Raw genomic sequence first — 22,729 nt, 5'->3', positions numbered from 1 at the left:
CCCCCCCCCCCCCCAGTGGAGCTCTGGTGGAACTGCACCCAGATCTGGTCCAATGGGGATAAATAGGGCGTGAGCAGGGTGTGGAGTGATATGAGAACGCGTGATGCGTTCACTGACCTCGGCCAGGACTCTGGTCCTCTCAGTCACCCCCCCGCTGGCCTGCTGGTAGCGCTCCTTGGCCTGGTGGAGAGCAAAGCTTTGTTACCATTTAGACCAAAGATGACCACCACGACATGAGTCAACACTTCCTACTACTACTACTCTAAATATGAATGAGGATAGTGATGGTGAGAAACTTGCTACATGCATTTCTAGTAGAGACAAAACGTAGAAAACGGCTTTTTATTTCTCTGATTTTTCGGGTTTATTCCAACGCCGCTCAGTCGCTCTCCCGCTCGCTCCACCACGCACCGTGCTCACAGCGCTCACTGAGCCTCCGTCTAAAACTGCCATTTTCACCAGACACTTGGTAATATACAAATAAAATGGACAATAGATCATTTTATTTCTATAGTTTATGGCTGACTTTTGTATTGGCTGTTGAAACAGTCCTAAAACCAGCCTCTGGAGACTCCACCAGCTGACTTCTCTATTGGCTGTTAAACAGGAGACGTCTCTTACGTCCTAAAACCAGCCTCAGGAGACTCCACCAGCTGACTTCCTATTGCCTGTTAAACAGGAGACGTCTCTTACATCCTAAAACCAGCCTCTGGAGACACAACCAGCTGACTTCCTATTGGCTGTTAAACAGGAGACGTCTCTTACGTCCTAAAACCAGCCTCTGGAGACTCCACCAGCTGACTTCTTGTTGGCTGTAGAAACAGGAGACGTCTCTTACGTCCTAAAACCAGCCTCTGGAGACTCCACCAGCTGATTTCCTATTGCCTGTTAAACAGGAGACGTCTCTTACGTCCTAAAACCAGCCTCTGGAGACACAACCAGCTGACTTCCTATTGGCTGTTAAACAGGAGACGTGTCCTACGTCCTAAAACCAGCCTCTGGAGACTCCACCAGCTGACTTCCTATTGCCTGTTAAACAGGAGACGTCTCTTACGTCCTAAAACCAGCCTCTGGAGACCCCACCAGCTGACTTCCTGTTGGCTGTTAAACAGGAGACGTCTCTTACGTTCTAAAACCAGCCTCTGGAGACTCCACCAGCTGACTTCTCTATTGGCTGTTAAACAGGAGACGTCTCTTACGTCCTAAAACCAGCCTCTGGAGACTCCCCCAGCTGACTTCTCTATTGGCTGTAGAAACAGGAGACGTCTCTTACGTCCTAAAACCAGCCTCTGGAGACACAACCAGCTGACTTCCTGTTGGCTGTAGAAACAGGGGACGTCTCCTACGTCCTAAAACCAGCCTCTGGAGACTCCACCATCTGGTCAAGCTGAGACGTGTCGGTCCAGACTGATGCAACTTTTAACCCTAACCCATGTTTCTAATAGGGTTTTGTCTAATTGTGAATCTTTGGTCTGAACTGGGCTTTACAGTAAATATATTAAGTATTTATATGTCCAGCCACAGTGTAAATAAGGGAAAACAACATGTACTTTCTGTTTTCACTGTGTTCCTAAAACCTTAAAACCCTTGAGCTGGACGTGATCCCATTGCAGGTTTGGTGTTCACCTCGCTGAGCTTGGCCTGAGCGCTGCGGTACTCCTGGATCAGATGCTCCAGCTGGTTGTTGATGTACTTCTCTCTGCTGCCCACCTTCTCCAGGGTCTTACCGATGTCCTCCTGCAGTTTGTCCAGGTAGCTCTGCAGAGACATGAGAGGAGACAGCACAGGACTGAAGATTAAAAAAGATATTTTCCGTGTCGTTAGAGGAGAATACTGCTGTCGTTTTTAACTCTCAGTCCATCAACTTCTTCCTATTCTTCCCGTTTTCATTTCTACTGAATTTCAGGAGACTTAAGTGTTGTTCAGTAAAAACAGCCGTTTCTAAATGTGACTGTTTCCTGGACGAGACTTAAAATTACAAAACAAATTACAGCCCAACCGATATATCCGAGATTAGCCCTACTGCTAACTTTTGGTGAATTTAGGAGAAATCTACAGACACAAATAGACAAAGTGTAGTAAAATAAACACCTAAATGTATATTTGGGTGTTTTTTTCCCCCCTCAAGTCTAAAATGAGACATGAAATAGAAGCAAAAGTAACCCCAAAAACTCAAAATTGAAAATATTTTTGCCTGTAGTGTCTCCCTTTAAACACTCATGACTGCAGGTTGAACGCACATTGGCCTCTTTGAGCGAGGACTTGATCCCGTCTTTGTGTTGATGCATCTGGTCCACGTGGATCCTCCAGTCCTGTAGAGCAACACACACACACACACACACACACACACACACACACACACACACACACACACACACACACACACACACACACACACACACACACACACACACACACACACACACACACACACACACACACACACACACACACACACACACACACACACACACACACACACACACACACACACACACAAAAGCAAGTAATGAAAAACAAGACAACAGCAGCAACTGCTGGGAAACTACAGGTTGTAAATCCTTCAAAACAGCAGATTTCATCCTGAGCTTCATGATATTTATTGAAACGAAGTTCTTTTGATTTAATGCCCACTTGGTTAATGTGACAGAAACATATCGTTAGCATCACAATCACAGCTGATCTTTGAGACAATATCTTAATTACACATTTTGCTTTGTGACAAATCTGCACAGAGACACTTGCATGATGCTTTTTTAGAGACGTTCCCATACCGATACCAGAATCTAAAAGCCTCCGATACTACAGCCAGACCGAAATATCGGCCAATATCAAGCATTTCCCAAACTATCAGTATCGGCATTTATAATGGCAGATAAATACATTTTCATAAAATAAAATAAAGTACGGATGAAACACCCTTCAACCATATGAGTGTTTGTGTTGCGTTGCGTTTGTCCACCAGGGGGCGTGCTACACAACGTAATCGTGTTGAAGCCTTTAACCATCGTGTTGACTTCCTGTCGACCTGCAACTGTTTTTCTGGGTTGATATTTTAACATTTTGTTGTTCTTTTTCTACATTTTCATCAATGTGTTTTTGTCAATTTTATTTCTATTTTTTAATCACTTTTTGTAACTTCTTTTAATTATGTTTTAGTCAATTTTTTACGTTTTTTTTTTTAAATCGTTTTTTATATTTTTTAGTTAATTTTTTTTTTTTTTTGGTCACTTTTTCAGTGTTTGAAAAAGAACGATTTTGTGGATTTTTTCAACATTTGTCACTTTTTTCAGCGCTCTTTTATCATAGTTCTGAAACAGAAAGTTTTTAGTAAGCGGGTCAAATCCGAGGACAACAGAAAGGTTAAGTTTCATATGAATTTTATTTATCAGAACTTTAATATATTTTGATGTTTCTCTGTTCTGTTGTGACAGTAAAAAAAAATGTTAAGATCTTTTTGGGGGCTTCTCAACCTTTATTTGATAGGACAGCTTGGTGAGAAAGGGAAGCGAGAGGGGGAAGGCATGCAGGAAATCATCGCAGGTCGGATTCAAACCCTGGACCTCTGCATCGAGGCACAAACCTCAAAGTATATGTGCGCCTGTTTTACCCGCTGACCCAACCCGGCCACAACAAAACAACCGTATTTGTCACAATCTAACGCCCAAGATTGTCATTTTTGTCCAAATCCACATTCATTTAAATCCCCTTTTCTGTGGATACTCTTGTATGCGACTACTTTATCTCCTCCACTAAATCTGTCTGGGTGACAACAACAGACATGTGTTTGGATCCAGTGTGATTTTGTGTGAATATTTTAAGAATCCAGCTCTGGTCTTGGACAGAGAGGTTTACATTGTCAGTGCATGAATGAACGCCACCTAAAGAAACTTAAACATTTACACCACAACTAATTACAACATAGATATTTATTGATCCAAACAAAATGGGAAATTATAGAGTTACAAGCTGCAAAAGCAGTCACACAGCACAGAATATAAATATAATGAAATACCAGGATACAAATACGTACATACAATATACATGGAATAATAATAGGATAAAATACAAGAACTAATATTTGAATATATACAAGTTGTGAATACAAAAAAGTGCTTAACTAGTGATGATAAATAAGCAGATAAACCTGTTGTGCAGGTTGCACTTAGTGCAGTATTGTGGAGTCTCAAAGTCGTTTATCACCCAGTGATGAAGAGTTAAAAGGTTTTATTGCCTGTGGTAGGAATGATTTCTTGTAGTGGTCCATGCAACATGTCAACGTACATCCTATAATGATTGAATTGACTGACAGCTGATCTCTGAGCAGTGAATTGAACCCTTAAAAGCCTTCTGTCTATTTCAGTTGACACAACTCAGCCGTGTCTTTGTAATAATTGAACCAGAGTCCAGCGTGGAGTGGCTGAGTGAACGTGGTCTGGACTCTGTGGAGGAGGGTCATGGTGTCATCAGAGACGCTGTAGAAGGACAGAACACCTGCACTGTGATCCAGGTACACTCCCACTCTGGAGGACCAAGGCCCTGAGACGGGGGTCTGGACATTGTTGTGCAGAAAGGTGTAACTCATGTTGCCGCAATACAACGCCCAAGATTTATCATTTCCCCCGAACACACATTCATTGGACCTCCCGGCTCTGCTGATGGTCTTGTATGCGACTGCTACGTTACCCGGTCTCCTTCCCCAGTCCACCTCCCAGTAACAGCGTCCAGTCAGACTCTCTCTACTCAGGACCTGCCAGAGATCAGTGAATCTGTCTGGGTGACTAGAATAAAGCTGTTGTTCAATCGTTACCGTTGCTTTTCTTTCCCCCCCGAATAACAACAGATATTTGTTCGCCGTGTTTGGATCCAGTGTGATCTCACATGAGCATTTTAAGAATTCAGCTTTGGTCTCGGGCTGTTGCGCCTCTCTGCCCTGGATTCTCTCCTGGATGCGTTGATGAATCCTCTTCAACTTTGTCAGCCTCACGGCGATTTCACCTACCACTGAGACGGCTTCACGGCCTTTATGTGTGTCCAGAGAGCAGATGTTCTCCTCAAGATCCTTGGAGGGCTCCACCAGCTTGTGTTTCTTTAACGGAGCTGCGTCATAATGAGGCTGAAGGTGTCTCTCACAGAAAGAAGCCAGACACACCAGACAGGACTTGTGTGCTTTGAGTGTCCTCCCGGTGCAGACATCACAGGCCACGTCTTCAGGTCCAGCATAGCGGTGATCAGCAGGAGCAGCTTGGAGTCCAGTCTTCTTCAGCTCCTCCACTAAATCTGCTAACGTGGTGCTTTTAACCAGGACAGGCCTCAGTGTGAAGGTCTCCCTACACTGAGGACAGCTGTAGATGCACTCACGATCGTCTTTGTCCCAGTGGGCTTTAATACAGTTCATGCAGTAGCTGTGTCCACAGGGAATAGTCACCGGGTCCTGCAGGAGATCCAGGCAGATGGAACAAGAAATTCTTTCCTGGTCCAGTTGAATGCTTCTCTGAGCCATGTCACCGCTCTGTGACACCTGTCTGACTGTGACTTACCTGTGACTCTTATAAAAAGGTGTTGAATGTTGGGCTTAACAACACTGGGAGGAGTTATCAAGCTTTTCTACATTCTCATGCAAAATGAAAACCTGTTCCACATCTGAAAACACAACTCAGGTATTGGTAATAGCTCCATGTTTCCCTGACTCATCTTTAACATATCTAACAGTCTTTGTACTATTTTGACTGATTTTGCTTTGTGTTTATTAAATACGGAAGTACATAGTATTATACTGAGCTGTTACTATGATATATTAATTCTATTCTAACTATTTCAACCCTAAACTCATTTATTTTTTGCCAGGCATTGAGCCAGAGCATCACAAATGGGGGTCCCAGGCAGGGCTGTAGTACTCAAGCCCGGTCTTAGACTCGAGTCCAGACCCGAGACTGTTTTTCTATGGTCTCGGACTTGTCTCGGTCTCGCTGGTATTTGGACTCGGACTTGTCTCGGTCTCGGCCACTGGTCTTGCCCAATATAGCTTCTGGTCTGGACCGAGTCCAGGTGTCTTTATTATGTTGATAATAATATTGGAGGGAAAGTGAAACTCAAAATGATTGTCTTGATACTGTCATGCATAAGACCTTTATGCTGTCCTGGACTCGGTTGAGACTCGGACTCGAACCTTTTTGGACTCGATTGAGACTTGGACTCAAACCTTTTTGGACTCGGTCTTGTCTTGAACTCAACTAGTCCTGGTCTTGGACTTGTCTTGGCCTACAACTAAGGTGGTCTTGACTACAGCCCTAGCCCCCAAATAATTAGAAAGTTTCTTATCCCATCAAGGTGTTTGTGAATGGTTCCTGCCAGCTATTGCACTTCACGCCATGTTGTTTACACCCATCATCAAACTGTTTTACCTGAAGGGGAAGGAACGAGGAAATAGAGAAATTACAGTAAACAGAGTGGAGTTTTATGTGATTGACAGCAGGAGGAAGAAGAGGAAGAGGAAGAAGAAGAGGAGGAGGAGGCGTTTTCAAGCTTTTCTACATTCCAGTAACCGGCTCTACATCTATTTATTTCTATTTTGTAGGTGTAAAATACTTCTTGTATTCGTATAATTTGATGGCCCCATGTTTCTCTAACACATCCTAAAAGTCTGGTAGGTTTTATTTTACTGGTCGGAAACCGCTGAATGACAGGAAGTCGTACTGAGTAGCATTTGTAGTTTGGGAAATCAAAAGCTTTCATTTGTCCCCGAGGGGCAATTCATTTTGCTGCAGTAGCAAGACATTGACACACAGCACATGACAACAAAGACAACAACATCGATTAAAATACAGGATCAAACCAAATGGAGAAAATAAATGCCACAACATTGAAAGTTTAAGTCCCAGTGTACCTCATGTGCCGACGTTACCTAGTCTCTCCAGAGTTAAGCAGAGAGACAGCAGAGGGGACGAAGGAGGATCTCTATCTATTAGTTTTGGCTGGTGGCCGACTGAAACGGGAACCAGAGGGCAGCAACTTAAATCCTGCATTTAGGGGGTGAGAACTATCGGCCATGATGGATTCTACCTTTTTTAAGCACATGTCTATTATACAGATCAGTTGGTGTCATCTGCTGAATCCCAGTGGTTTTGCTGCTTTAATTAACTTTAATTACCGTCGCTAATTTGTTTTTCCGTTTTGAATTCAGAGAAGCGTACCAGCAAATACGTGAAAAGCTAAAGACGGACTCAATAAAAGATTTATAAAACAACGTCATCAGGGATCTGTCCACTTGAACCTTGGCTAGCTTTCTCAGACAGAAGAGACGCTGCTGACTGAGGAAATGGCCGATATCGGCCCGATATTTCGGTCTGGCTGTGGTATCGGGGGCTTTTAGAGTCTGGTATCGGTATGGGAACGTCTCTAAAAAGCATCGGGCGAGTGTCTCCGTGCAGATGTGAAACTTGATAATTTACCTTTGGATAAAACCGAAGCTGCAGCGTTTTTTTGAACACTTGTTTTCGAGTGTTGTTGTTGTTGTTTTCTGCTTTTGAGGCGACTTCACAATAAGAGCGCGTACCTTGTTGTCTGTCCTGACGGTAACTTTGAGTTGCGCCAGGACTCGCTCCACCTCCAGGTTCCACTCTGCTGCATCCACCGTCGACTCAAGGATCTCGTCCGGCTTGGAGGACGGTTCCACTTCCTGTCAGAGAACAAACAACATGGCCGCGCACAATAATCACACAATATCATCAGCACAAACATCAGTGAAACATTAGTTTTTATGTTTTGCTGATTTCACATTTTAACTTTTGGTTCTCAACTTGCGCAATAAAAAGACTTAAAAGGTCCCGTGGTATGAAAATGTCAATTTATGAGGTTTTTTAACATTAACCAATCCCTGGGTATCCTGCTCTGCCTTTCTTCCCCTTATGAGGTCATAAGGGGCCATACTAAGGAAAGCTCATTGTGGGACAGGCTCTAGTGGCTGTAATTCTGCACCAAGGATGAATTTCAAGAAAGAGCCTTCAGATACAGTATTAGGGGACCACTAAGGTCTATATAAAGAGACTTCAGATACAGTATTAGGGACCACTAAGGTCTGTATAAAGAGACTTCAGATCCAGTATTAGGGACCACTAAGGTCTATATAAAGAGACTTTAGATACAGTATTAGGGACCACTAAGGTCTATATAAAGAGACTTCAGATACAGTATTAGGGGACCACTAAGGTCTATATAAAGAGACTTCAGATCCAGTATTAGTGGACCACTAAGGTCTATATAAAGAGACTTTAGATACAGTATTAGGGACCACTAAGGTCTATATAAAGAGACTTCAGATCCAGTATTAGGGGACCACTAAGGTCTATATAAAGAGACTTTAGATCCAGTATTAGGGGACCACTAAGGTCTATATAAAGAGACTTTAGATACAGTATTAGGGACCACTAAGGTCTATATAAAAAGACTTCAGATCCAGTATTTGGGGACAACCACTTAATCATCATCATCAAGTGTTGCAGAATTAACGTTCATCACACCCAAAGTCTTTGAATGCATCAGATCTCCAGGTGAACTTACAGTGTGAGTGGTTCGTAACTTCAGGGTCTCCAGGTCCATTACGTTCTCCTCCTCATCATCAGGCTCCTCCTGAGATCACAAAACAGATACTTAGGAACTTAAAGGTGCATTATGTAAAATTTATAAACTATCTTTCTGTCATATTTGCTGAAACTGACCCTATGTTTATTAACTATGTAATCTAACCCTCGTGTTGTCTTCCCGTCCAAAATCAACACTGTTGTTGAAGCTTTTAATCGTTTTTTGGGGGGGTTTTCTTACATTTTTGTCCCTTTTATCATCAGTCTTGACGCTTTTCTTCAATGTCTGTCACTTTTTTGACGTTTTCAACACAACACTTTAGTTTTACAGTTATTTTGGAATTTTTGGTCAATAAACCTCATTTGTAGGAAATTATACCTAATGTTTGAGTTAGAAAAGCAGAAATTAGGAATTATTGAGACTAAAATTAGACTGTAGGAAAGGGAAGTTTGGGGCCCCCTGCTGGAGCTGCTGCCCCCCAGACCTGATACCGGATAAGGGGATGAAGATGGATGGATGGATGATGATGATGGATGGATGGATGGATGAAGATGATGGATGAAGATGATGGATGGATGGATGAAGATATGGATGAAGATGATGGATGGATGAAGATATGGATGAAGATGGATGGATGAAGATGGATGGATGGATCAAGATATGGATGAAGATGGATGGATGATTGATGGGGGGATGAATGGATGGATGTATGAAGATGGATGGATGGATGGATGAATGGATGGATGGATGGATGGGTGGATGGATGGATGAAGATGGAAGGATGGATGAAGATGGATGGATGGATGAATGGATGAATGGATGAATGGATGGATGGGTGGATGGATGGATGGATGAATGGATGAAGATGGATGGATGAAGATGGATGGATGGGTGGATGGATGAATGGATGGATGAATGGATGGGTTGATGGATGGATGAATGGATGAAGATGGATGGATGAAGATGGATGGATGGGTGGATGGATGAATGGATGGATGGGTGGATGGATGGATGAAGATGGATGGATGGGTGGATGGAGAACAAAGTGACTTCTAACACCCTGTGGTGACCCTGATGTTACATATGTTTTTAAATATGAGGAGTACTACGTATACAGTTGAATAAAGGTGGGACACCTACGATCATCTCCTCCTCCACTTTGCTGAGCGTGAGCTCTGCGTCGTCCTCGACCACAGACTCTTCTTCTGTGGTTTCTGTTGGGTAGTTTGGTCTGCGGAGAAGAGAAAGGACAGGAAGTCAAAAAAACAGGAGCACAATCAGCTTCTCCTCGATCAAAAGACAAAGGCAGACACATCGGCAAAGGTATGACTGACAGACTTCAGGGCTGTAACTAGGGATTATTGGGGATTATTGGGGATTATTAGGGATTATTAGGGAAACTAGGGAACGTTATTGCAATTTTCATATTGTGCAGCTCTAATGTAAAGATAACATGAATCACCCAGAAACTCTAATTCTCCCATTTCAAATTCATCTTTACAGCTCGATATCTGAATGTGACCTGATGTCAAAATGAAGGAACGCAGCATTAGATAGAGAGAGATAGATAGATAGAGAAAGAGAAAAATATAGATAGAGATAGATGATAGATAGCTAGAGATAAATAGAGAGATAGAGAGATAAAGAGAGATGAGAGATAGAGATAGGTGATAGATAGCTAGAGATAAATAGAGAGATAGAGAGATAAAGAGAGAGAGAGAGAGATGATAGCTAGAGATAAATAGATAGAGAGATAAATAGATAGATATTTATTGATCCCAAAAAAAAAATACGGTGTAACAGCAGCAAAATCAGTCACACAGCACAGAGTATAAATATATATAATGAAATACTAGATTAAAATATACATAAAATAATACTAGGATAAAATACAAGGACGAATATTTGAATATATACAAGATGGGAAAGCAAAGTGTGCAACTGCTTAAATAGTATGCTAACATGTAAATAACCCAGTAGTGCAGGTTGCACTAGTGCAGCACTGTGGAGAGAAGTGAATCAGTGACTCAGTGAATTAGTGACTCAGTGAATTAGTGAATTAGTGAATCAGTGAATTAGTGAATCCGTGAATGAGTGAGTAAGTGAATCCGTGAATGAGTGAGTCAGTGAATCCGTGAATCCGTGAATCCGTGAATCCGTGAATCCGTGAATCAGTGAATTAGTGAATCAGTGAATTAGTGAATTAGTGAATCAGTGAATCCGTGAATTAGTCCTTAAGGTTAAAACATGAATGAGAAGTGTGTGAGTACCTCCTGAAGGAGAAGCCCCTCCTCTTCAGAGCCTCCTCAGCCAGCCGGTCCAGCACGAAGCAGACGTGTTCCCCTGAACCGGACTTCAGCTTGGAGGGCGGGAAGTCCACCTTGACCCCCTGAGGGACACAGGGACGAGACCAATGAGTCCCAGACCATCTCAAAGCTGCAGAACACCAGCTAACAACGAGGAGTCTTTAACCCTTGTGTGTCTTCCCGACAAATCAACACTTTTGTCGAGGCTTTTAATCAACGTTTTTAACTTTTTCTTAAATACTCAATATCTTGCAATTTATAACCTTTTTTCCATCTTCTAATTTTCCCCAATTTCAAACGATGTCCCCAAAAGGAAACTTCTCAACATCTGTTTTTTATCTAAAAAGAAACATTTCTCTCACTTGTTCATCTCACTTCAATGTTATTAATGGGACAAACTGACCAACACATACATAATATATAACACATATATAATATATAATAATAGACCCACATGCTGTATTGATCTGTTTTGGTCAAATTTGACCCCCAAAAAGAAATGGGCCTTCAAAATAAGTGCTGAAAATGTCAACATTAGAAATATCAAATAAGTGGAAAAAAACATCTAAAAAAAAGCACCAAGCAGCAATATTCAAAAAGGGACAAATGTTGTCGGAAAAAGCAATAGTAATGTTGACATTTTTGAAGATATTGCAATAATCGTCAATATTTTGCAATTTATTATCCTTTTTTGTAACTTCTAATTTTCCCCAATTTCAGATGACGTCCCCAAAAGGAAACTTATCAACATCTGTTTCATCTAAAAAGAAACATTTCTCTGCAGTGTGTGGTATTAACTCCCCCGGAACTTTACCAGACGCCATTTTTTAGTTTTATTTTATTTTGAAAGTGTAAATGATGAAATAAAATCTAACTTTGAGTGACATATTATACGAATGTCTGATCTGTCATTTGATGCCTTTTGGAGATTTTTTCCATCTTTTCTTGGCTTCTTTATGCACAATAATACACATTTTTACCTGGGGAGCTCAAACTTTCAAACCCCACTGTATATAATAATAGATCCATACTTGGGGCCTGTGTATCGATACAGTAATACCACTGAAAATATTGCGATACGATGCATAAACTCCACCACAGTTATAGCCTTGACCCCCAAAGAAATGGGCCTTGAAAATAAGTGCTGAAAATGTCCACATTAGAAATATCAAATAACTGAAAAAAAAACAAACATAAAAAGCATGCAAAACATTGTGACAAGTGACAAAAATGTTGGAAAAAGCGATTTTTTTAATGACTTTTAAAAAGCACCTTACAACAGTGTTTCCTTTATGATTTTGTTTTTAGCGGTGGGGGGCAGATATGGAAAGGGAGAGAACATATTGCTCCACCACAGCTATATATATAGTATTATATAGTCTCTATATATATATATAACCATGACTCTAAGCATCTAGTCTAAAGAGACCCATCTGAGGGTTGAGCTCCACTTACGAAGGCCCTGAGCTCTGCCAGGATGTTGGCCACGGTGGCGTTGGGCTCGTCGTACTCCTGGGGCTCGGGGAACGGCCTCCCCGCCTCGTTGATGAGCCACGCCGCGATGATGGTGAACATGAAGAACTGCTCGCCCGAGTTGAACGCCAGATACGGACTGGAGACAAAGTAATGCCTGGCGGTAGGGGAACAAGACAGGGATCAGACAGGGGGGACAGCGTTGACGGGTCTCTCAGTACCTTCAGTTCCTAACCCTTGTGTTGTCCCCATGTTGTCCCCATGTTGCCCCCATGTTGTCCCCATGTTGCCCCCATGTTACCCTCATGTTGACCCCATGTTGTCCTCATGTTGCCCTCATGTTGCCTTCATGTTGCCCCCATGTTGTCCCCATGTTGTCCCCATGTTGACCCCATGTTGTCCCCATGTTGTCCCCATGTTGTCCTCATGTTGTCCCCATGTTGTCCTCATGTTGCCCTCATGTTGTCCCCATGTTGTCTTCATGTTGTCTTCATGTTGTCTTCATGTTGTCCCCATGTTGTCCCCATGTTGACCCCATGTTGACCCCAAGTTGACCCCATGTTGACCCCATGTTGTCCCCATGTTGACTTCATGTTGTCCCTCATGTTGCCCTCATGTTGTCCTCATGTTGTCCTCAGGTCAAATTGACCCGTTGTCCTATATAAATATTCTTTTTAACTACCCCAATTGTTACCCCAATAAAAATAACGCTCTTTGGCAAGTACAAATCTCTACTTTCCATCAACCAGGGCTGTAGGACTCTAGTCTGGACTCAAGACCGTTTTTCTATGGTCTCGGACTTGCTAGTATTTGGACTCGGACCCGTCTCCAACTCGGCCTCTGGTCTTGCATAATGTGGCTTCTGAACTGGACCGAGTCCAGCTGTCTTTATTATGTTGATAATAATATTGGAGGGAAAGTGAAACCCAAAATGATTGTCTTGATACAGTCATGCATAAGACCTTTATTCTGTCCTGGACTTGGACTCAAACCATCTGTACTCGGTCTTGTCTTGGACTCGAACCTCTTTGGACCCGGTCTTGACTTGGACTCAACTACTCCTGGTCTTGGACTTGACTAAGGGGGTCTAGACTACAGCCCTGCCATCAACTATCAAGTATACACCCCCCCTATGTTAAAATACAGGGGGTGTACCCATGTTAAATTCCCATTGAGGCAGACAGATTTGTATTATTAAAGGCCAGTTATTACATGGATACTCTTTTCCTTTTTTTGTATTAAGGAATTAAGATCAATTCTTTTTTTTTAATTCCTCTTTTTATTCAACTTTAGCATGGGGTCATATATTCATGAGCACCCCTGTATTGTTTTCTTGGAATTAAGACATTAAGATAAATTTCCAAAAGATGTTTTTTTTATTTATTCCTCTTTTTATTCAACTTGTGGTTCAATATGTGGTCATATATTCATGAGCACCCCTGTATTGCACCACTCTGAGATTTGGATATTGCACCAGTCACATATTGCGATTAACTGTGCAGCCCTACCTGTAAACTGTGAAGTACTTTCTCACCTGGACATGTTCTTCATGTTGTGTTTGGCCAGAACTTCCTCCTCGTAGTTCAACACCTTCAGCTTCTCCAGCAGACACTCCATCACTACGAAGAGGTGGTGCGCTGCTCCGGGACCGCGGTCCTCCTCATCCCCCCGTCTACCGTCGTCCGCCATTACCGGTCTGCCACTCATACAACTAACGGTGTAAATAATAACAAGCCCGAATCAGTTCCCTGGCTTCATTTAGCCACCTAGCTAGCACGTAGCTAGCCCGCTAGCTGAGAGCCGAGTTTGTTTAGCTTCCTCTCCGTTGTCAGGCAACCGAGCGATGACGCTAGCTGGCTATGTGGCTAACGTTAGCCGCCGGCGAAATCATTTTTAAGTCTTAAAATTCAGACTCGTCGTTTATGAAAGTTGACACATTATGTCAGTTTGATGGATAGCTAAGGATTGGAAACCTAAAATACGACACAGCTGTGGTAATTGCCGCTCTTAAATTATCTAACGGGACTAGCCGTTAGCTCCGTTAGCTCCGTTAGCTCAACACCAGCTTCGAGGATTTCCGTTGAAAGTTGTAGCGTTTCCTAGGATGGCGAAGGCTTGGCCCGCCCTACTCTGCCTCTGATTGGCTCGTACTCGTTTTCCTTCGTTGGTTGGATTGGTTAGGTTTAGGCATGAGGCGTGGGATTGGTTAGGATTAGTGTGTGAATGCCACGGTACGCCAATAAGAAGCAGAGTAGGCGGGACATGCCGTCGCTAACCATAACAACCAACACAGTCCATATGATTGCAACGCAAAGTCATCTTCCGTTGTGACCTTCAGAATAAAAGCCTTTTGGGAGTTGCTCTGCTGTTAAGCCTTCAAACTAAAAGCTCATCAACAACGCCGCATTTTCAAAGTAGAGATTATCAAGATTGTTATAATTTCTTTAACTATTAGAACATCATCCATCCTAAAAAGGTGTTTATTGAGCACCTTCATAATAAAGTGTCAGAGGGCCGGAGGAAAAAACAACAAAACAACAAAACAAAGCAGACACATATGCCAAAGAACTGCCTATTTAATCTGTTTATGGTTGTAATGAATTTACTACTATACTTTTGTAGGAATTATTTAGTAGGTAAATTTACTCCAAATGCTATTTGGATGATAGCATGATGTACTTGTAATAGTATGTAAAGTACTCAAGGCCTGAAGTTCCCATTGTTGGCCACCATGCGGTGCTGCAGGTGGATTTTAAAGTCCACATTCACACAGGCTTTGTATCAGCCAGTTCCTGTTTATGCCTCATAAAAAGGTGAAATACAGGAAATGCACAAGTATCGGTCTTGAAGTTGTTAAGAAAACACATTTAAGTCAAGCTATGAACTAAAAGGAAGTGAAGAGCTCAGCAGAGGGTTCTCAACATGGCCGCCCTCCCCCTCACGTCAGGATGCACACAGAGGAAAATACATTAATAAAGACGTCCATCTGTCTGTCAGACGTCTGTCTGTTTATCCATCTATCCCCATATACCTGTCCATCCATCCATCATCCATCCATCTATCCCCATATACCTGTCCATACATCCATCCATCATCCATCCATCCATCTATCCCCATATATCCATCCATCCATCCATCCATCTATCCCCATATACCTGTCCATACATCATCCATCCATCTATCCCCATATATCCATATATCATCTATCCCCATATACCTGACCATCCATCCATCTATCCCCATATATCCATCTATCCCAATATATCTATCCATCCATCTATCCCCATATATCCATCTATCCCAATATATCTATCCATCCATCTATCCCCATATATCCATCTATCTTCTATCTATCCCCATACACCTGTCCATCCATCATCTATCTATCCATCCATCCATCCATCCATCTCTCCATCTCCATACACCTGTTCATCCATCTATCCATCCATCTATCTTCTATCTATCCCCATACACCTGTTCATCCATCTATCCATCCATCTATCTTCTATCTATCCCCATACACCTGTCCATCCATCATCTATCTATCCATCCATCCATCCATCTCTCCATCTCCATACACCTGTTCATCCATCTATCCATCCATCCATCTTAGTTTAAATCCAAGGAAATGCCAGACTTGGTTGAAACATGAAAGAACCGTAGCAAAAAACAACGAAGGAATCACTAGGTTGTCGTTGGTAGGTGTGATTTCCGGCCCTTTCCCTCCAGACATGAAGGCTCCGGATGCTTTATAACAACAACTGAAAGGGTTTGTGCTTCATCTTGCTTTGTGTTGCACATACAAGTAAACACTGATAAAATACGTTCTCCTTTTTACTGTTAGCTGTTATCAATGCTCATGTATCTCAGCTCTTCCATACATTATCTATATATACATGGTACAGTATAAATTCAACCTGAACGCAGCCCTGTTACATTATCCAGTGAAGCATGTACAATACACTGTGTCAGTGTTTTTGGTGAATTTGTATATGTGAATAATTCATGCCTCCACCCCTCCTGCGGTGCAGCAGACGGGTGGGGGGGGGGGGGGGGGGGGGGGGGGGGGGGGGGGGGGGGGGGGGGGGGGGGGGGGGGGGGGGGGGGGGGGGGGGGGGGGGGGGGGTGCTTGTTTAATCTGCCTGTCTGTGAGGCTGAGCTCTCAGGTGGAGCTGCCTGCTGCACCGCTGATGGAGCTCAGCTAGACTCTGCACCGCCTCAGCTGGGAGATGTAATCACACAAACACACAACACCGGTGTGTGATACAAGCACATCAAAGGAAGAATCACAGATTTGGGACATTGTAACAAATTTTACGTGAAATTTACAGTAACTATGGCCACAATTGGCAGCAAGTTGCTGTGAAGTCTTAATACAGTAAAGATACCATACTTCCATTTACATTATTTTATGTATTCATGCAATGCTTGGACTGCTGCGATTCTTTATTTCTTTTGTCTTTTGTTCTGTCTGTCTCTCTGTCCGTTTTTCTTTGTCTTTTTAATGTTCCGTCTCTTTCTTTCTGTCTGTCTGTCTTTCTGTAAAGATACAGTAGTTTACTGTACTATTTACAGTACTGTAGTGGCTAAATTGGGATTTTATTACAGTAATACTTAGACTTCTGTGCAGGGCTGTGGTCAAGACCACCTTAGTCGAGTACAAGACAAGTCCAAGACCAGGACTAGTCGAGTCCAAGACCAGGACTAGTCAAGTCCAAGTCAAGACCGAATCCAAAAAGGTTCGAGTCTGAGTCAAGACCAAGTCCAGGACAGAATAAAGGTCTTATGCATGACAGTATCAAGACAATCATTCTGGCTTTCACTTTCCCTCCAGTATTATTATCAACATAACAAAGACACCTGGACTCGGTCCAGACCAAAAGCCATATTGGGCAAGACCAGTGGCCGAGACTGAGACAAGTCCGAGTCCAAATACTAGCCAGACTGAGACAAGTCCGAGACCATAGAAAGCGGTCTCGAGTCCGGCAGCCCTGCTACTGTGATTTGAACTGCGGTGAGATGTGACAGAAAAGATGGCGGCTTGTTTCCTTCCACCTACAGTAGGACACTTACCAGTCTGCAGCTGGAGACACACGTGTGCTGGGCAGATGGTTCATCGGAAAGTAGATCCAGCTAAAGAGAAAATTAATGAAAAAAAAAAGAAATGTTAAAAGTAAAGGAATGCTGGAAGATGTTTCTTTTCTGTCATTGTGGAGACACTAAGAGAATCAAGCAAGCCATGTGATTAATTGTCATGAAATCTATCATCTGGGTGTCAGATGCAGCAGATGTTGAGGAATCTCCTCCAGACGCAGACCTGAGAGAGTCTTTGCACCAGTGGTTCAACCATTAGCTAACTATTTTAACCATTAGCTAACTATTTAAACTATTATCTAACTATTTTAACCATTAGCTAACTATTTCAACCATTACCTAACTATTTTAACCATTAGCTAACTATTTTAACCATTAGCTAACTATTTCAACCATTAGCTAACTATTTCAACCCTAAACTAACTATTTCAACCGTTAGATAATAATTTCTGCTTTTCAACTCAAGAATCAGGTATAATTTCCTATAAATGAGGTTCATTGACCATGAATTCCAAAAATAAGTGTACATCTAGTAATGAGTTTGTGTGAGTGGTGTTTATACATGGTGGTGAAAAGAAGCGTTACACGTCAATGAAGTGCCAAAAGAGACCAAAATGTTAGAAAAAGTGATGTTCAGTTTTTGACCAGGGAGGACGATGCATGGTTGTTAACCTGAGCGAGGCGGTAATGAGTGCAGGCTGCCGAGGGGGGGCCTCGCCTGAGGGCCTGCAGGAAGCTCATCCTCCCACTGGGCGTCATTCAGAAAGGCTATTTATGCCTTTTAGCTCAAAATAACTGCTATCTGAGAGTCATTATTTCACTGGATACTTTCTCAAAGGGGTGGTAGGTGACAGTTTCCCTGCTCTGCAGCAATAAAGGACCATGTGGGGGTTTATATGGCTGTCACTGCAATGATGAGGATGTACGGCTCTGTGAGTTATCGCAACATGTTTGACAATAAATTACAAATTCACCATTTACTTTTATTTTTAGAGGGTAAATGAATCCCGGTTTACTGGGTGTAAGTCCTGTATTTGTTTGATTCATCCACCACCCCCAACCTGCCTCTTTACGCCAAACCATAAATATATAAAAACCATAAAGAACTAGAGGCTCTTATACATCGTCACACTACTTCCTGCTTTGCTCCTGTCATAATAACTACAGCCTCTAGGGGGCATGGTTACAATAACGTAAATAGAAGTAGTAATTGCTGGTTGAACAATCAACTTATGTGTTCGTTTTTCTGGGGTCTCATTGTTTTAGGAGCCGTTGTTTCTGTTTTGTATTACAAAAACCATACACTACATACCATCATACTCAAGGTTCCTCTTGTGCTTAAAGAAAACCTAGAATAGGAGATAAAAGTCTCTTAAAACGGCATTCATTCAAGAACTTATAAACTATGAAAACAACCAGTATTTCAACCCATACAACATTATAGGTAACTTATTCACAGTAAACATGTTAACATTAACGTGGGTTTGGTTAGGTTTAGGTACAAAAACTACTTAACTAAGTTTAGAAAAATATTGTGGTTGGGGTTAAAATCAGAGGCATGTAGGAAGTGACGCAGCTCTGTTCTGTTATGATTTAAAAAACTAAATTTCCTTTTGTTTTCAAACAGGACACAGATCCCGGTCTCCTAGGTGAAAGTCCTGTGTTTGATCCCCCCCCCCAACCTGTCTCCACACCAGGACATTCCCTCTTATACTTCATCACCATAGACCGTTAATATTAATGAGGTAATAAATCAAGTGAGAAGCGGCACATTTTCTCTGAGACTTCCACAGAAACAGACCTTCTTTTTCAACCACATATGTCGCCCCCTGCAGGAGATCAGATATAATGCAGCTTTAAGGAGTCTCCCCCCTGCTGGCGATCAGATATAATGCAGCTTTAAGGAGTCCCCCCCCTGCTGGCGATCAGATATAATGCAGCTGTAAGGAGTCTCCCCCTGCTGGAGATCAGATATAATGCAGCTTTAAAGAGTCTCCCCCTGCTGGAGATCAGATATAATGCAGTTTTAAGGAGTCTCCCCCTGCTGGAGATCAGATATAATGCAGCTTTAAGGAGTCTCCCCCTGCTGGAGATCAGATATAATGCAGCTTTAAGGAGTCTCCCCCTGCTGGAGATCAGATATAATGCAGCTTTAAGGAGTCCCCCCTGCTGGAGATCAGATAGAAAGCAGGTTAAAGGCACATTTTCAGCACTTCGCTGAACCAGATGCATTATCCATTAATATTATAGTCAATGTTTGTCACCTTACTTCCTGCTTGGCTCCCGTCATAATTACAATGACCACTAGATTGCGGCTTCACTATAAAAACGCGAACATGAGTTGTAATTGCTGCTTGAAGAAACGACTTACGGGACCGTTTTCCCTGCTGATTAAAGAGAGTAAAGGTCAGGAAAGATCTAAGACTGCTCATTGCTCCTTTAAAGAAGCAGCATTCAGTGTTTTTAATTGTTCCTGTTGTGTGAGCACAGATGTGATCTCGTCTCACAGCTTCACTATGCCACTTCCTCTGCCGCCGTTTCAGCGCTCCTCTCCCTAACAGATGCTGTCAGTTCTTTCAAAAGCTGGATTTGTAATTTTTGGAAAGAAAACACTTCCTTTCTCACAGCTCGATGAGTCATTATGTTCCCCGAAAAACCGAGTGACGAGCAGAGCGATTAGATCCCACACACTGAGAGCTTCTTACACACACACACACACACACACACAGTCTGCATTGGCAAGATTTTACAGGTCTGGGGCCCAGGTTTCTGAGCAGAACAGAAGTTCCAAAAATTAATACAGATTTTCATTAATTAAAACACAAACTTATTTTGATGTTTTGAATGGAAGCCAAGAGCTGCCATACTGGGAATAGACTAGTGGTCTGTCTCTATTTTAAGCCCGCATTACATCTTCATATATCTGCATTATATCGAATATAAAAGTAAAAGGAGATAGTTTTTTATTTTTATTTTACGGAGCTACATTATGTTCCATCCCGTCACGTGTGTAACCATAAAAGGGAAGTGTAGCTTGGGGCGGTGGGTTAGGGTTTGTAAAGAAATAACAAAAGTTAACATCTTTAAAAAATATTAAGACTTTGTCTTTTTAAATTCTACCATCCTCCCTGTACTGTACATCCCCCCCCCCCCCCCCCCCCCCCCCCCCCCCCCCCCCCCCCCCCCCCCCCCCCCAATACAGTACAACTGCACATTTTCGAGTGGACTTTTGACGTGGCCAGCCTAAGGCACACCTGTGCAATGATCCTGCAGCTAATCAGCATCCCGATATGCCACACCTGTGAGGTGAATGGATTATCTCGGCAAATGAGAAGAAATCCCTAATACAGGGCAGAGTTAAACCCTGGACCTCTGCGTTGAGGCATAAACCTCACTGTACATGTGCGCCTGCTCCACCACTGAACCCACCCGGCCACACTAACACAGTTAGACCGATTGGTGGACAATATTTGGGATAAATAAGCCTTTTGTGTACAGAGAAGAAGTCTTACATCTGAGTTCAGCTCATGAAAAATGGGAGTAAAAACAAAAGCGTTGCCAAGTTTGTTCAGTGTACGATAAATTCTTTTCAAAATGCATCAAATGTGGAGGATGCATGCAAATGAAACACGTCCACCTGCTGCCTTTGTGCCGATGCCAGAAAAAACCTTCCTCAAACAAACCGCAGTAAACACGTTCATCATCAATCAGTGGTTGAAATGGTTCATCTGTTCATTTAATCCTTCCTCCTGTTGGAGAAGCTTCAACAAAGTCATTAAAACTGTCCAATCAGTGTGAGACAAATCCATAACGGCTGTGAAAGACCATGGTGAGTTATGGAGAGTAAAACCCTGATAAGGTTTTGTTACTTCAGTATTTATGGAGATGACATTAACTTGAGATCAGTCGGTTTGTTATTCTCTGCACAAGGCCGAAAACACAACACCAAACAGAGCTGTAATTAAACACTAAGTCGTATCTATAAGTCCTCACACAGCTGTAATAAAGACAATAAGTCATATCTATAAGTCCTCACACAGCTGGAATAACAACAATAAGTAATATCTATACGTCCTCATACTGTTACAATGGGGGGTAAGGTGAGGATCCAAATGCGGAGAAGAGAGGCAGCTATGCAGGGATTTATTCAATAACAGTTCAAAATACACAAAACGAAAGATCTGAGCACAAATCCAAACTAAGGTCCAAACCAGGCACAAGGGAAGATGAAGTCCAAACTAAGGAAAACTCACAGGGGGAAAATGAAGTCCAAACTAAGAAAAACTCGCAAGGGAAGATGAAGTCCAAACTAAGGAAAACTCACATGGGGAAGATGAAGTCCAAACTAAGGAAACTCACAGGGGAAGGCAGGAACACAGGCAGGAACACAGGCAGGAAAACGCAGACTGAGAAAACTTACACAAAGGACGGACTAGACGTCATGCAGCAACAGGACAAAACGATAAAGCACCAGACAAAGGGAACACAGAGATTAAGATAAGGAGCTAACGAGGTAACAGGGAACAGGTGAGACGTCAGGTGAATCACGTTAGGGCGGGGCGGGACAATCAGACAGACAAACGTAAAGCTGTGCAAGACGGAACAGGAAACCAGACTACCAACATAAAACAGGAAGCAGGACAAACAGACGCATTCCGGGGAACACGAGACAGGACCAACAACACAAGACCAGGGAGAAAACTAGGACTAAAACACAAAGAGGCCAAAGAAAAGAAAAGTAATCTCAACCAAAACACCAAACCAGAAGACACACAGCTGTAATAAAACCAATAAGTCATATCTATATGTCCTCACACAGCTGTAATAAAACCATAAGTCATATCTATATGTCCTCACACAGCTGTAATAAAACCAATAAGTCATATGTATAAGTCCTCAGAGGCAGACTCCGATGTGTGTTTCCAGGTGCTGTGGAGTACTGCTGTGTAATTATGTGAAACGAGCTGTGAAAAGCCTTTAGTGTCTCCCGAGGGAGCTGTATGGAGTCTGGTAAATGCTGCGGCTTATCTAAGGTAGGGCACGAACGCTAAGGCAGAATTCGAATGTATTCCACGTATTTAACGCTGTCAGCAGCACATCGACTGCTGCTGTGTAAGAGAGTGAAGATCCTCGTAGGGAGGAGGTCGGGGGGGTGTTTGGCTCCTAAAATGCAGGGATTTCAAGAGGGTTATGCCCCCTGTTAAGGAGAAAACACCAGACTTTCACCAGGAAACAGGTGTTCATGTCCTGGAGAAGTTAAGGAGAAAACACCAGAC

General features: G+C 42.6%; 2 protein-coding genes across 2 annotated transcripts in view; both read right to left on the bottom strand.

Moving 5' to 3' along the window:
• ift57 (intraflagellar transport 57 homolog (Chlamydomonas)) overlaps positions 1–14,568 on the bottom strand; it is a 19,083-nt gene extending 4,515 nt beyond the window's left edge. Inside the window, exons 1-9 of the mRNA XM_034887370.1 lie at positions 13,894–14,568; positions 12,342–12,516; positions 10,851–10,969; positions 9,721–9,811; positions 8,560–8,628; positions 7,556–7,678; positions 2,241–2,312; positions 1,627–1,758; positions 39–180 (exon numbers count right to left, since the gene is read on the bottom strand). Coding sequence (XP_034743261.1) covers positions 39–180; positions 1,627–1,758; positions 2,241–2,312; positions 7,556–7,678; positions 8,560–8,628; positions 9,721–9,811; positions 10,851–10,969; positions 12,342–12,516; positions 13,894–14,066 — 1,096 coding nt within the window. The 5' untranslated portion in view covers positions 14,067–14,568. The remainder of the gene's footprint in view (positions 1–38; positions 181–1,626; positions 1,759–2,240; positions 2,313–7,555; positions 7,679–8,559; positions 8,629–9,720; positions 9,812–10,850; positions 10,970–12,341; positions 12,517–13,893) is intronic.
• LOC117954625 (E3 ubiquitin-protein ligase TRIM11-like) lies at positions 4,331–5,843 on the bottom strand. The gene has a single exon (XM_034888575.1). The coding sequence runs from the start codon at positions 5,501–5,503 to the stop codon at positions 4,355–4,357; it is 1,149 nt and encodes a 382-aa protein (XP_034744466.1). The 5' UTR covers positions 5,504–5,843; the 3' UTR covers positions 4,331–4,354.
• Positions 14,569–22,729: the final 8,161 nt, after the last annotated feature.

The sequence above is a fragment of the Etheostoma cragini genome, chromosome 12, assembly GCF_013103735.1.
Source record: "Etheostoma cragini isolate CJK2018 chromosome 12, CSU_Ecrag_1.0, whole genome shotgun sequence".
Classification (NCBI taxonomy): domain Eukaryota; kingdom Metazoa; phylum Chordata; class Actinopteri; order Perciformes; family Percidae; genus Etheostoma; species Etheostoma cragini.
The sequence above is the reverse complement of the archived record's forward strand: the minus strand, read 5'-3'. Positions and strand labels throughout refer to the sequence as shown.

What these genes read in the sequence shown, in the direction of transcription:
- LOC117954625 (XM_034888575.1), bottom strand. Translation starts at nt 5,503, where the DNA reads ATGGCTCAGAGAAGCATTCAACTGGACCAGGAAAGAATTTCTTGTTCC.